This window comes from Ruditapes philippinarum, unplaced genomic scaffold (assembly GCF_026571515.1).
Source record: "Ruditapes philippinarum isolate M1 unplaced genomic scaffold, ASM2657151v2 ctg2457_1_1_1_1, whole genome shotgun sequence".
Classification (NCBI taxonomy): Eukaryota; Metazoa; Mollusca; class Bivalvia; order Venerida; family Veneridae; genus Ruditapes; species Ruditapes philippinarum.
In genome coordinates, this window is record NW_026861299.1 from 240,049 (window position 1) to 255,085 (window position 15,037).

Genomic DNA, 15,037 nt, shown 5'->3' on the forward strand with positions numbered 1-15,037 from the left:
ATTTTTATTTTATGTTCAAGCTTACTTTAACAATCTTTTGGCATTTGTTCTTAATATTGGTGAAATGCATACATCTTTGATTTAAGAAATTTAAAGTGGAAAAAAAATATTCTGACAATAACATTTACAAAACTTCATGTTGGTGTAACTACCGCAGAATGTCACAAAAATCCAATTTGACATGGTAATTGATTCAATACTCTTTCAACTTTTATACAAATTATGACAGTACAAATATACAATAACCCAATTGAGTATTGTAACAATTTCATGATGCAATATTTTCTAATAACACCGAGATTTTGGTATGGACTAATTTACAATATAAATAACTAGAATATAATTATGTTTCCAGTATTAAGGAAAGACAATTTATAAATAAATAATATAATCTATCATTGACGAACGCAAACAATTCAAAAGGTCTTGTATATAATTCTGTCCGGTAGAGGCTTTGAATCTAATATTTGAAATTTAATAACATAAAAACACAACAGTCCTTTCCTATTTTTAGGATTTCATTTACGATGATAATAAAATCAGCTTAAGACTTAATGTTATACCATTGTGATTCATTGAAAACGACACAAGTACAGTTTATATCCTCGTAGAAAAGAATACTTTGTCATTTATTATGCTCCCCGAAAAATTTCGTGGGAGCATATAGTCGCCGGGTTGTCCGTCCGTCCGTACGTATGTCCCGAATTCGTGTCCGGCCCATAACTTTGTTATTTGAAGTTGGATTTTATAACAATTTCTGTCCAGAGAAATGGTACCCCATATGGGCAGCATAGATGATGCAGTCGTTCCGCCCTAACTCATTTGGGTCGCTTCAAACCTGAAATGTCAAGGTCATTTAGCAGACCTCTGCACAAAATCGTGTCCGGCCCATAACTTCGTTATTTGAAGTCGGATTTTAAAACTATTTCACAGAAATGATCACCATCCTGAGACGACGTGTCGCGCGGAACATTTGGGTTGTTTTTACACTTTGAACTTTGTGTGACATAACTCTGACACTACAAGAGGTATACCTTACTGTGTCCAAAACCTATTCGGGGAGCATAACCCGGTTCAACCGGCTCTTGTTTTAATTATATGTTAATTTCTTTTTAAAACTGTACTGTTGGTGTTTTGTCTATCGAATTGTGAATGTCACATTCAGTTCTTATGTTAATTTTAAGGCAAATGTTATGAAAAAAATATACTTTGTGTCATCATTGGCAATTCAGTGCTTTCTATGAGTGAAACGAAACTTTCTTTTATATTTTTGTTCTTTTTATTTACAACTTTTACATTCTGTAGAGTAAGAAGAACCTCTTTTACATAATATGTAATTATCTTTCATAAAAACGTTGCATTGTATGTACCGTGTAGTAATAAATACACGATTTCGATTTGCTGCAGATAGAAAGCAAAAATCTATTTTACAACAGTGGATGAGAAAGCCTTACGAGTTTCAACACACATATACATTACGTTTCATTTGCTTTTTGTAAATCATTGGCTTAAATGATATCTTACCGATTGCCTTTTTACACGATAAGAATATTGATATTGAATATTTATTTTTATTCAATAGTTATTAAATAGACACCATAGCAGAAAAAAGAACTATTGCACTTCAAATACAATACAAAAAGAACAGAGGGAATTGTGACATGCAGTGTTCCGAAAACATGGATTATACATTCTGAAGAACGTTTGAAGAAGTAATGTGCCTTGTCATTTAAAAAATACTAAACGAATATGACATTGGAAAATATGAAAATATCATGTTAATGCGTTGCATGTATATGAATAACTAAAATGTTGCATAATGAAAATAGTGTGTACTAGTTAACTCGTTCCATAGTTCGTACAATTTAAGATTGAAACCTGCACAACCATAATTCAGAATTTAACGTATAGTTTCAGTTATACCAAAGTAAGACATTAGAGGAGGTATTTTTATGTACAAAGATCATTTACGTGTAAGCTCAATGTGCATTCGCATTATGTTTGTGCAGGCTCGATATTCTACTGAACTTTTACTTAACGTCTTAGTAGTGATTTGATTGCATTTCTTTGACAATTTAGTGGTGACGATTCTAGCTGAATGCTGTGGTTTTTATAGATAAGATAATTTTAAGTATCTTAAAATATGGTTTAACGAAGATTAATAAATTAATTCTTAGTCTTAACCTTGATGCTTATTTATCTTGGGTCGTGCAATCATAATTAGTATATTGTATCTGACAATGCCAGACAAAAACGGAACCAAAAGTCACGTCTTGTTCTTGACATGTCCTTGGTGACCATTAACATGATTTACATAGTTTAGTTGACAGCTCGACTCATTGTTTATTAAGTCTTTTAGAAAATGTGTTATCAAGAGACATTATAAAAGTTGTAAGTGCTTTCAATTTGGTACTGTGTTACAGTTAGAAAAACAAACAAAAAATTGCTATAAAATAATACATACTTTTTCAAAAGTTTTTGCGACTCCGTATATATACGTTCTTGCACCGCCGTGCAAATATTTGTATTGACGTCATTTGCGTTATGCAAATATAGCGTAAAGAAGCGCTAAATGTTAGGATTTTACCATTAGCGCGTCAATTAAAACGTTATTGTTTTAATCAACAGGGTTGTCTTATTTGATATCAATAGAATATTATATTCGTGTAGCTTCATTACTAAATTTCTTCAAATTGTTTATCAATTTTGTATTGAACCTACATTCATTCAATATGCTCTATGACTTACAAATGTGAATTTATGTCATATTAAATGACACAGAGCAACTTTACATATAATGTTGTATAATACTAATCATTGTCCATCACGGCCTCATTGAAATACTTGCTGAAGACTTAGTTTGATGTTCATGGACGATTGTACTAAATACAAACTTTTGTTTAAGCCATAAGCACCGGCTTATTTAAATATGAAAATGGCGAGTCATTGTGAGAGTTCAGGAACATCTGTAGATATACTCATAACACGGAGAATATGAGAACATATTTAAAAGGAAATCACTTAGGTTAATTGCCGCGGGACTGCGGGGGGGGTCAAGAAATATAATCCAATGCGATGAAGGTGTGTACAAATAAAATAACTAGTGTGCAAAATAATAAATCATTTATTCTTCCTGTTTTTCCAGAATAGTCCTTTCATTTTAAAAATGACCTAAAAATGAAAAGCGTGTAAATGTCATTCAAATCCGGCTAAGAAACGCTCCACACTATTCTATCGAAGTGAATTTTAATTCTGAGTACATTTCTCTATCATCGTTTTTTCATATGTAAGCGTTTTAATTGTTCAAGCTGATCAACGTAAGATTTTACAATAATATGTTTTTAGACATTTTACCTTTTGAACACTGGAGCACCTTTAAACGGTATTTTATCAATTATATCTAAAATGGCATAATGTTAGAACTTCTTCAAACCGTAGCTGTGATGGATTTAAGTGATGTTATCTTGAGTGTACCAGAGACAGACACTCTCTGAAAACGTGTCTAATCAAAGTGCTTTAAGTAGTTGAAATCTAATACAGTTTATGTACAATCATACTTAAAGTCCCGATAGAATGTTGAGAAAAACATAAACAGACATGTTTAATATGTTGTACTAGGAATGTTTGACATTTGAAGGTGTTTACATATAATCATGCGCTACAAAGTAAATTTTCTTAGACCTTTAACATTTTCGAATCAATTTATCTGTTCTATGTGCTTTTGTTTACAAATTGGTTTTATTTCAGAAACTCGAAAGTACCAAAGTAGGTTTGTGTTTGTTATTTCTAAAGAATATTAAGAATTATGTGTATATTTAATTTACCCTATTTTCTTCAAGTGATATCAGGCCCAAAAATGGGAAATTATGAGTGAATAGGTAAAATTCACAGTATTAAATGACTAGATTTTCATAATATTATGCTCTGCGTCACAAAATGATTACTCACGTGGCACACATACATTTCTATAAATACCCTTCGTAAGCTTTAGCTTACGATCAAATTTGTTAAATGAGTGTCAGAGTCTTCTTATATTTTAGACAGGTGTTATGTTTTATTCATCATTTATCTCCATCAATTGATGCATTACGAATATAAAAGTCAGTCTTTAGAAATATTATGCTATCTAGCTCAACTTAACATTCAATTTGAAAATATGAATAAAATGTCACTTTCAGTAATCATAACCAAACCCATGGGATTCTGAACTATGGTTTTATTACGTTCTCACCACAGGAATAATCAAATTATAAAGTTATCGGATATCCTTATATACGGGTAATTTTTATCAGTATAATATCAAATTTTTATATCCTCTATTCAGACTGGTTGACGCAAATAAGCTCTTTTTGTATTCAGAGAGACTTTCATATCAAACCGATACAATTTTGATATAAATTACATATTAAACTTATGTATGACAGAGTCGACGGGACTAGCTATATTAATTTTGCATCTGTTATAATTGTTAATTGAAAATGAATCACAAAAATACAATGGCTGGTAATATTTTTATAGGAATTACAAGTCACTAAGTGAAGTCTGGTTCGAAAATAATTACTTACATTGAATATTCTAAGGGTATGATTAACAAATAATTTCAGTGTCAATTGATTATGCCATGACGTTTTAATTGCTTATTTAAGCCACTAATATTGCAGATACATATGTTTTAATGTAATAATTCAATCGATATACCTTTTCTTTTAATATTTCTTTTATTTAAGGACAGCTTTTATAACTATCAAAACAGCAATTATAAGGACTCTGGCATAGAGATTTGCGCTTTTTAAGAAGCAGTTATAGAATTTTTAATGTTTTATTGAAATAGTATTTTATCAAGATGCTCTAAAATTATAAGGTGTTATATGTTAGATAACCATATTATTGCGTCGTTGTCGGATAGTGCTTATGTCGATTAAGGATGGTCTCCTTTGCATTAATAACAAAGTTTAAGATTGTGTACTTAAACAAAGCTATATGAAACGTTTTAATTGAAATTAGATCAATATTAGTATAGCGTCAAAATAAGGAACATCCGAAGTAAAATGTAATATACAATATTGTTATTCAATTTAATGCATGATCATAAATTAATATTGTAATAACATCTTCAGTAACTTACTTGTAATATTTATATCAGACTTGCTGTCAACACTTTAAGCATAAGTGTCAGGCTGGGAATTGATGTGTGTTAACGTTACTGGACTTATTAAGTTTGACCGTATGAGACAATCTAGAATTTATTTTAGGGCATACTAAAAACTTTAACGATGACATACATTTCATTTTCACGTGTTATTGTCGTCTTGAGATAGATGGATTGTGAAATTCATTTAAAATTGTGTATAAATAATGCAATTGTACTTTAAGAAATGTATACGATTACCAAAGTGACCGATAAAAGTATTCTCCATTTCGTATATATTATATTGCATTTACTACTAAGATTAATGGCAAAATCATTTTTATGACCGCTACCTATTTAAAGTATAGTATCTTATTCTCTGTTACCTTAACAAAGTTATTACTCTGAACTTTTACAGTAATAATCAATTATTGTAAATACATTTAGATTTTATCTGACTAACATCTTTAGTCAATTATTCTGTCGTATAAAAAGAAAATACTGATTAATCGTTATATACAGGCTTGTCAGCCCAATAAAGAACCATATCGTTACATCAAATGTTACACCACCGACGTGTTATGTTACGTATTTTAATTTTGATCTATGTAAAACCATACCAGACCATGGAAGGATATGTTGCCCTAATTTCTTTAAAACGGAGTTGTGTATCGAAAATATGACTCAATTTGACAATGCAGACTGGGGCAATGATTGTGCAATGTACCAAAGTAACATTTGAACTGTCCATGATTAAATTAATTATGTTGGACAAAGATGCAGACATGCAATTAACAATCAAACGCTCATATTTCCCCGGGGTTTTGCTTTTTATTCAGTAATTTCGTTCTTGTCATTTCTACAATGCATAATATAATCAGAGAAATTGCTTTCTGTTTCTTAAAAGTTGAAATAACGTTAAGTGAGCAGTTGTTTGTAGATTAAATTTGAAAGAAATGTACTTGAAAAAAATCTTACCAATTATTTTTTAAGCATTGTTAAGACATTTATAAATATATGTCAGGTAGAAAGTAATTACTGTGCTTTGAATAAATTCCAATAAAAGTGGTGTTAATACAAAAAAGAAATAAGCCTGTTCAACGTTTACGAAATTGGATCGAATCCAGGTACACACAACAATAAGTTTGAGTCAAATAAAGTTCCATCTAGGGAACTCATTTAGTAATATCTTAAAGCATACGATATAAAGGCATTAAGTTGGTATTTCGTACTTGCCTTACTAAAAATATATGTTACCTAGCATATTTAGTTTCATATTAATAAACGTCTCTAACTTAGCATTTCGATTGCACCCTTAAACTTATGCTTCTACAAGGAAATAATGATCTTATGTATATAAACTGTAAAGTATTTTGTTAATATTGTAAGGATGTTTAGATTGCATCTTTCAATTAAGATTTAATGAACAAGAAAAATGTTGTTCAAGCACATTTTCATATCAAAATTGTATATCAAGCATTTTTGGAGATGAAAACTTATTCATTTATACTCAAATATGAAATGACAAAAAGATGTTATGCAATTAGTGATTATTCAAGAAAATTAGGTAATATTAATGTCCTTTACATCATAAAGTTTTCAAGATATAATAATTATTGTATTGTCTAATATTGTATTGACTTCGTTAAAGTAAGGTATGTGAGGCTAGTGGATCTCATTAACATAAGCTAATTTGATAACACTTCAGACCTTACTTGATAATTTAAATATTTTTAGCCTCCTAATCGACGAAATGCCACGGTTAATGTCGTACAGTAAAAGTTAAATTGATCCATAGAATTATTGTAACCGTAGTAAGCGACCCTTAGGAAATAACTTAAATCCTCGATAAGATACATATAGTTTCACCTATCAATTTTTACTTAATTACCTAATTTCCTTGAATAATCTACAATAAACATAACAAAGAGTGTAGATATATTTTCGAGAGAATTTTATGTGGTATATTTATTGCAATGCCCACTTCTAACTGACAAAAGTAACACGATATTTTGTTCATGTTACCAAGCTACCTTTTGCTTCTTGTTATGTATGCAACATATTACATGTATATAGTTTGTATCTGACCAGTTGGTATTTCCAATATTATCATTGTTCTATTTTTAGAACATAAACTACATGTATGTACTAGAACTTTCTTAACTGTTGTAGAAAAACTCATGCATTATATTTAGTTAGAAACTTCCGGACTGTTCTTTATTGTTGAAAGTAGTGGGTTCAGTCACGTGACTTTATCGTGAAATCGGCAGACATTTTGTAAAAAATAGCCGAAGTTTAACACAAAATAATAATAATTTAAAAGCATCAAATGTCCTTAAATTTATCATGAACATGTAAAATAATCATTATTTTATCAATATAAGCCGAAAATAAATTATACAGAGAGGATTTATCGGCAAAATTTACTTGATTTCAACATGACCTCTATCGAGCATATTCGCGCTTTACGCTACCGCGCCGTGTTTTACAGTGAATTTATTGAGCAGTTCGGTTATTTACTACCGTTTGCGCGTTTAATTACGCACTACGTCATCATTTTTTGTGCATTTCGTAATAGAAAAAGGGTTCCTCTTGGCAACGGTGTATGATATGAGAAAATCCGTCTGTTTTCAAGAAAGTTACGAACAATTTTGTGAAAGAAATGCATTTTGTGACTAAAAGATGGTAATATATTTCTTTATATCATATGTTTTTACAAAATTCAATCATTTTTTGTTTGAAATGCACAAAATAAATGATCTAAAACGTGATATTGAAACGCGCATTCGGTTGTTTCTTTCAGGTGGTGTGCAGCTTTTTACGCCGGGTTGGCGTACGCCATAGTGTAGTAGAATTCGGATAGCTTGTATTTACGGTGTAGTTAAACATGGCATCCAAAGATTTGAAAGAATTAGGTAAGCGTTTTTATATATGTGTTTATTATCAATTTTGATTAATAATATTGAAATAAATAAATAAATAAATAAAAATAGATACAAAAAAAATTGTTAAAGTGAATCTTATTCTTAGATCAATTTCTAGTAAAAATTACAATTTTTTTATATTTACATATTTTAAAATTAAAGCAGAACTTAATAATTTCATGGATTTTAACCATCTACTTGTAAGACTTATAAAAATTTGAGCAAAATGTTTGCATTTGAGCAAGATGCTTTGTGGTCCCTTCCTTTATATTTTCAGGGGTACTGTATATTTGTTTCTAGCTGCTGGACAGCAAAATCAAATTGGAAATATTAATCAGATGCTGGACATCGTGATGCTGCTGGACAGCCATGTTTTACTTCAATTAAACACTATATAAGGGACTGTATATAAGGCAGTCTCTCAAACTATATAGTTCATACACAACATGGATATTGGTGATATCTTATATATTATTTTCATAGAAAAAACATTTGAAATCATGACAACATGGTCATGTTTGGAAAATCTGCTGGTCAGATTTTTCATGCCAATAAAAAAACAATACATGAAAATCATCATTTGATAAACTTTTAATTAGAATAAGGAACAGGGTTATAAGAATTTGGCTTGTAATTTTTAACAAATAATTGAAATATTCATCTATATAAAACAATATCCCAATTATAATTATTCTGCTGTTTGTCATGTTCAAATATATCTCAGAATTAATCATATAATGAAACCAAAATAATAAAAATGGTGAACTATTAGGATATTTTACTTCTTTCAGATGTACCAGGAAATGAAGAGGTGCTTCAAATCTGGAGGTGTAAATCTGCTGCAGAATGTGTAAAAGAACTTTGTGCAAGATACCCTGAATGTAATTGGAGCAATGTCACTCAAATCAAGACAAAAATTCATAGACTTAATGAAAAATGTAAGAAATTGAAGAAAAACAACAGGTCTGTAGAACTTAATTCATTATTATTGTCCAAGTTTGAGATACCAAAGACTGTGCTAAGCAGCCTTGATATTTCCAATGAAGCCAGAACTGCTCTTGAGAATTTAGCACAGGCAACTAAAACAGTATTAAAGGAAAATAAAGAGCTTAAGAGAGAAATTGAAGAAGTTAATGATGATAATGAGAATTTAGAGAGGCAAGTCAATCAGTCTGAAAGGCGAGTAAACATGATAATGAATCTGCTTGAAGTAACAAACAAAAAATACAGTGATGCATGTAAGTATAAACAAGAAAGTTACAAACTAGATAAAGAAGTTGAAGAATGGGAAAGACGTTACGATGAATTAGCAAAAGAGTTTGATAAAGCTGCTGAAGAATTACATCAAAGTAAGTTGAAATTGCAGGCACAATGTACACGAAATTTAAATAAGAAAATCAAAAGGAGAGATGAACAAATTGAAATGAAACAAAACATAATAAAAGAGAAAGAGAATGAAAATAAGGAATTTCAAAACGAGGCATCTTCCCTGCATAAACAGAAAAGAAACTTACTTGTAAAGGTTTGTAGACTTAAAAAGTCAATTGATGATAAAAATACCTTATTTGAAAATCAAAATGAAGAAATACAAAATTTAAAGCTTCAAATAGAGGAAAAGGAATTCAAAATAAAAGAATTAGAGCAAATAAATTCATTGCTTCATGACCCAGTAATTGAAACTTACTATGAGGGAAAATATTCAAATGAAATAAGGGAAACAATTATGTCTCTTGTAACCGAGTGTGGTGTGAGTCAAAGAAAGGTAAACAAAGTAATTGAAACTGTCGCGTCTAAGTTAACAGGGAAAACCTTATCACGCTTACCTAGCACTGGTGTGAAGAGTAGGCTGCTTTTAGAAGCAAAACGTGTTGCAAATGCTCATGTAGCTGAGACTATACTCAAAGACAAAAACACAACAGCTACTCTTCATCAGGATGGCACCTCCAAATTTCATCGCCATTTCCAAGGCTTCCAGTTCACCCTATCAGATGGTAAATGCATGTCAGCAGGTATTAGTGAGGTTGCAACAGGTGATGCCCCTACTTTGTTTGATGAATTTAAACATATGCTACAGCAGTTAACTTTAGCTTTTGACAAAAAAAGCCCAAATGCAAATGAAAATACAGAGATAAATATAGCAATGTTGGTAGCAAGCATAACAAGTACCATGTCAGATCAAGGATCAGTAAACCCTGTTTTTAATGAAAAACTAAAATTGCTTAAGGAAGAGTTACTTCGTACAATTTATGACAATTGGGAGCTGCTGTCAGTGGAAGAGAAGGCAAATGCATCACAACTATTTTCATTCTTTTGTAAGATGCATCTTTTTGTCAACATGGCAGGGGAAGTGGATAAGAGTCTTTCTCAGTTTGAGAAAACCATTATTTCTGATGGCAGAAATCCATTTAGCTTTGCCTCAACAGAAAGTGGTATTGCTAGGCTTATAAGAACCGCAAGCAAAGCATTAACAGCACATGGCTGTGACAAGTCTGGAGTTGGTGGGCACTTCTCCACATACCTTAAAGGGAAAGGTATTTCAAACAAATTAATAACATTTAGGGGTCACCGTTTCAATCATCTATTCTATGCTGCAGGTGTGACCTACTATCATTTGAAAGACATTCAAGACTTCTTATCAAAATGGGCTAATCAAAATGACTTGCTTAAAAGTGTTAACTTTGATGTTAATGAAATCATTTATGTTGCAGGAATCCGTGCATTAGGTATTATAGATAAAGTCATTACAGGCCCATTATGGAGAATCATTGAAAACTCACCAAACTCACTGGCATTAAATGATCATCTCTATCAAATGAAAATAACCTTAGAAGCTTGGGCAAAGGATGCTTCTTCCATTCTCAGTGGAGATAACATGTTCTCAGAAGACATTGTCAAAATCAATAAAGATTGTGTATATGACTGCCTAATTGCACCGTCAGATAACCCTTTGTTGGAGTCATATACTCAGATGGCTCTTGAAAATATGTTGGGGAAAAGCTTTTCATTTTTTAAAAAAAAAAACTAAAGGGGCCAATTACCTGGTGGGAAATATTGGGGCTAGACCTGGTACATAGCCCCCACTTAAAAAATTTTTAAAAAACAAATTTTTGAGGAGATTTTGCTCACTAATATGTTATGCTATGAAGCCAAGTGCATCTACAACCACCTATGAGGCCATTGTAATGTGGTCAAATAACCAGACAACTCATTGGTTGTCATCTCTATCAGATAGTGATAGACAGGAGGTCATTAATGATGCCCGCAAGAATGCCCCTAAAATGAGAGAAATGCTGCATAGGCGACAGGCAAAGCTTTTCTCTGACAAGCTTAAAATACTTGAAAAGAGACAAGATAAAAAAGCTCAACAAGAAGCAAAACAACAAACAAATAAGGTTAAATTAACACAAAAAATAACAAGTTGTGGTGGTTTATGGTCTGAATCAGACATAGATGCACATATGGTAAACATGGATGAAAAGGAATTTAAAGAAGCTGTCACCTGTCAGTTACAGTTTAGAAAGTCTGTTTTAGGATGTAAGGGTGAAAAAGAGCTTTTTCAACAACAGGTGAAAGGAAAACCTTATTCCGTTCAAGAATTAACTGCTAATTTGAGAACTGTCTTAGAAATAAATTCTGATGAGTCCCCGCTTGAAAATGAAAAGAAATTGAATTATAAAGAACAAGAGGAAGTAATAAAAGGAATAGACCAACTTAAGAGAGATTTAGGAGGTAAAATAATAGAAAATAGGCAGAAGATAACTGTGTCTCAGCAGAAAGACCTCCTACCAAAGTTGAAAAATGACCCTTCAATACTTGTCGGAAAACAAATTAAACATAAGTGTAGAGAGGAGGATGAGAGAATTGTCCAATGGTTTGATGCAACTGTTCTTAGAATAAAGAAACTGAATGGAGAAAAAACAGAGTATTTTATCAAATATGATGAGGATGATGATGAGTGGTTTTTCCCACTGTTGAAAGATATGGAAAAGGGCGATTTGATAGTAAAGAATATGTAAACAGTGACAATAGTGAGATTTTCAAATATATGAAATGTGTTACCATAGTGACAGATAGACAGATAGTTCATTAGTGATTTCTTCTTGTGTATATTATAAATATGTTAAAGAATGTGTAATGATAATCAGATGTACTTGTTAGTAAAAAAAAATAGCCAGAAAAAAGTACAGAAAAAAAAATATATATATATAAAAAAAAGAAAAAAAAAAAGAATACAGAAAAAAGAAATGAATAAAAAGATGCTGAAAAAAATAAGCACAAAAGTGTTAAAATGAAATAATTACTAGAAGGATTTCTATAAAAAAAATAAAAAAAAAATTAGTTAAAAAAATGCGTAAAATGCCTTAAATTAAAAAAAATTAGATTTTTTGATTGTGATTAAATTGGTTGCCATGGCAACAAATACTGTCAATTTTTTCATGTAAAATATTGATTATTTCAATAAATAACATTTATACTTGTGTATGAACATACCAATCAAAACACTTTTATCTTTGTATGTATGAACTTTTAGCACAAAGAATATATAGTTAAAAGAAGTTTAGCTTTTTCGTTAGCATTGTCGTCGCCATGGAAACCAAATTAAGTTTTTTGATGACTTTTTTTTGTGAAATTGTGTTCTTTTTATCAATTCCATAACATTCTATGTCATAATTAGAAGAAACACACATAATCATAAAAGTATGAAACCTAACAAACAAATAATTAGATAATATGCAAAAAAAAGGTAATTTCGGTGCCATTTCCTTTATTAGAATACAATAGGGAAAATATTTCAGATTTATACATAATGTTCAAACTTCCAAAAACTGTAACTTTTTAGTGCTTTGATGGATTTTGATGATTTTTTTTTTATTTTCAAGCTTATTTTTATATCTCTATGAATCATACAATATATCAATATTATATTTATAACTACAAAATGACATGAACCCCCTATTGAAAGTGCTAGATTATGATTACACTAGAACATAATAGACTATTCTGGAATGTTCCTAGTTTATATATATTACGGCATATTTTTCATTTCTTTTACCTTTTAAGTCATCAGTGATCTTTTAAGTCATCAATATATTTGGAGTATTATTCAACTTGGAAATTAAGTGATTTATTGGAGCTTGGATTATTTTAAAATAGTTAAAATTATTCTAGTGGATTTTATTGTGGGAATTTATTCTAAAGTGTTTGATTTAACTTGGATTTAACTGTGTTATTCAAAAAGGATCATTCCAGGATCAGACTAGACATTTAAGATTTTCACTTTTATTTGGACTTCAGGTATCTGTAAACGTAATTTGTTATTTTATTTTTCTTTAATATTTTTTTTCTGTAATAAATTTGTTATATTGTTACAAGTTTGTTGCTGGCTTTTCTTTCTAGTTACGCCTGGCTCGTAACATTCTCTTTTTGTCCAACGAAGTATCGAAGTAAAGATATCGTAGGAAATGGCTTTATGCTCATGAATAAAACGAAGAACTACATTTTGATAAACGAGGTTTACACATGATTCTACTAGAAAGTCTTACATCTCTCACGGCCCGTCCGAAAACAATCTGCGCGTGCGCAGTACGTAAAGTCTTACTTCCTTACGGTTCTGACAAAATTCACACCACATCGGAACTACCTTCTGAACCAAAATGTTTCCATAATATATACAAGTAAGGCAAAGAAAGGAAAAAGAAAGTATATGAAATAATATGAAACTGTCTTTTCACACCTGACTCGGCAATAATGCTGAAAGGCTCCGCAATTATCATCTACAATGACTTACACTTTTACTAAGTACTACTTCAATGTTTCGATTAGATATAATTTGTTCAGGATTTTTTATTTTGTTGTCATTGATAATTTTGAGTGATCACCATTTTTCACGATATATACCTGAGATAAGAATTCCATAACTTCTTGAAACAGATACATTACTTCTTGAAACTACCCGCCTTAAGAATTATTGTACTCATCTTAAACTGTATTGGTATAACTTTAATATATTTTATATATAATTATATGTATTTCAATGATACAAACAAAAAAGTAAAACAAAAAGTCAACACGCACGTAATCGTTTTACTGATTCACGATAGCTGAATAGTTGTAGAAATCATATATTACCATTTAAAGACCATACAATCATTTAACAAAAGTAAAATCAAGTAAAGATGTTGAGTTCAGATGACGATTAAAGATGAAAGTGCAGTGTAAGTAAACGTTTGAAGGTTTGCTTAAAGACACATTATGCCTTTAATATCTTGATCTTTTAAATATTTAGAGGTGGGAAAAATAATGTTTAAATTATAAAAAATATTTAGAGCATGTTAGATGCTAAACAACTGAAAAAGATAGCGCTGAAAGTGCAGTAAAATGTTACGTAAATGTAGCAATATGTAAACAAAGTTATATTTTGACTTCCATACAAAATGCTTATTTACTGCAATTTTATCAATTGCGAATAGAGCAAAAGAAGATTAAGGTAGTTCATCCATGTGGCAAATGTTTATATTTTGGAAACTGTAAAAAGATATCAAAAATAAATTTGTTTTAGAAAAATAAAAAATATAGCATTTCTGAGGCATAAATGGCCTTTAAAGTTATGCCAATAACTACCGGTTACTCTAGGTACTTAAATTGGGAAATATTGTGAAAACGTTTAAATCACACTACTCAAGATCATATAAATTTGACAACAAGGTATATATGCAATCATACTTAATGTTCCGTTGCGTTGTTAGAAAAGTTTTGTTTCTTGTTATATAGACAAACTGTAATGAAATCATACATGCGAAATAAAATTAGAGCACATTAGTATTTGTCTAACACATTTGCTTCATCTATCAACGTCAAGCAGCATTTTTATTGATATGAAAAATGTAGTCTTTCGTTGCAAAGGGCTAGGTACGTTTTGGGTCGATTTTGGCCTATCGGCAAAAAATATTCCAAATTTGATATATCAAAATTAAATTTTATCAAA

The 15,037-nt window shown here is 30.4% G+C and overlaps 1 protein-coding gene across 1 annotated transcript; it reads left to right on the forward strand.

Annotated features, from left to right (window-relative positions):
• The first annotated feature begins 8,015 nt into the window (after positions 1-8,015).
• LOC132715177 (uncharacterized) lies at positions 8,016-12,068 on the forward strand. The gene is made up of 4 exons (XM_060698163.1): positions 8,016-8,043; positions 8,844-10,583; positions 10,761-10,963; positions 11,199-12,068. Exons 1-4 carry the CDS (start codon positions 8,016-8,018, stop codon positions 12,066-12,068), a joined length of 2,841 nt encoding a protein of 946 aa, XP_060554146.1.
• The last annotated feature ends 2,969 nt before the right edge of the window (positions 12,069-15,037 follow it).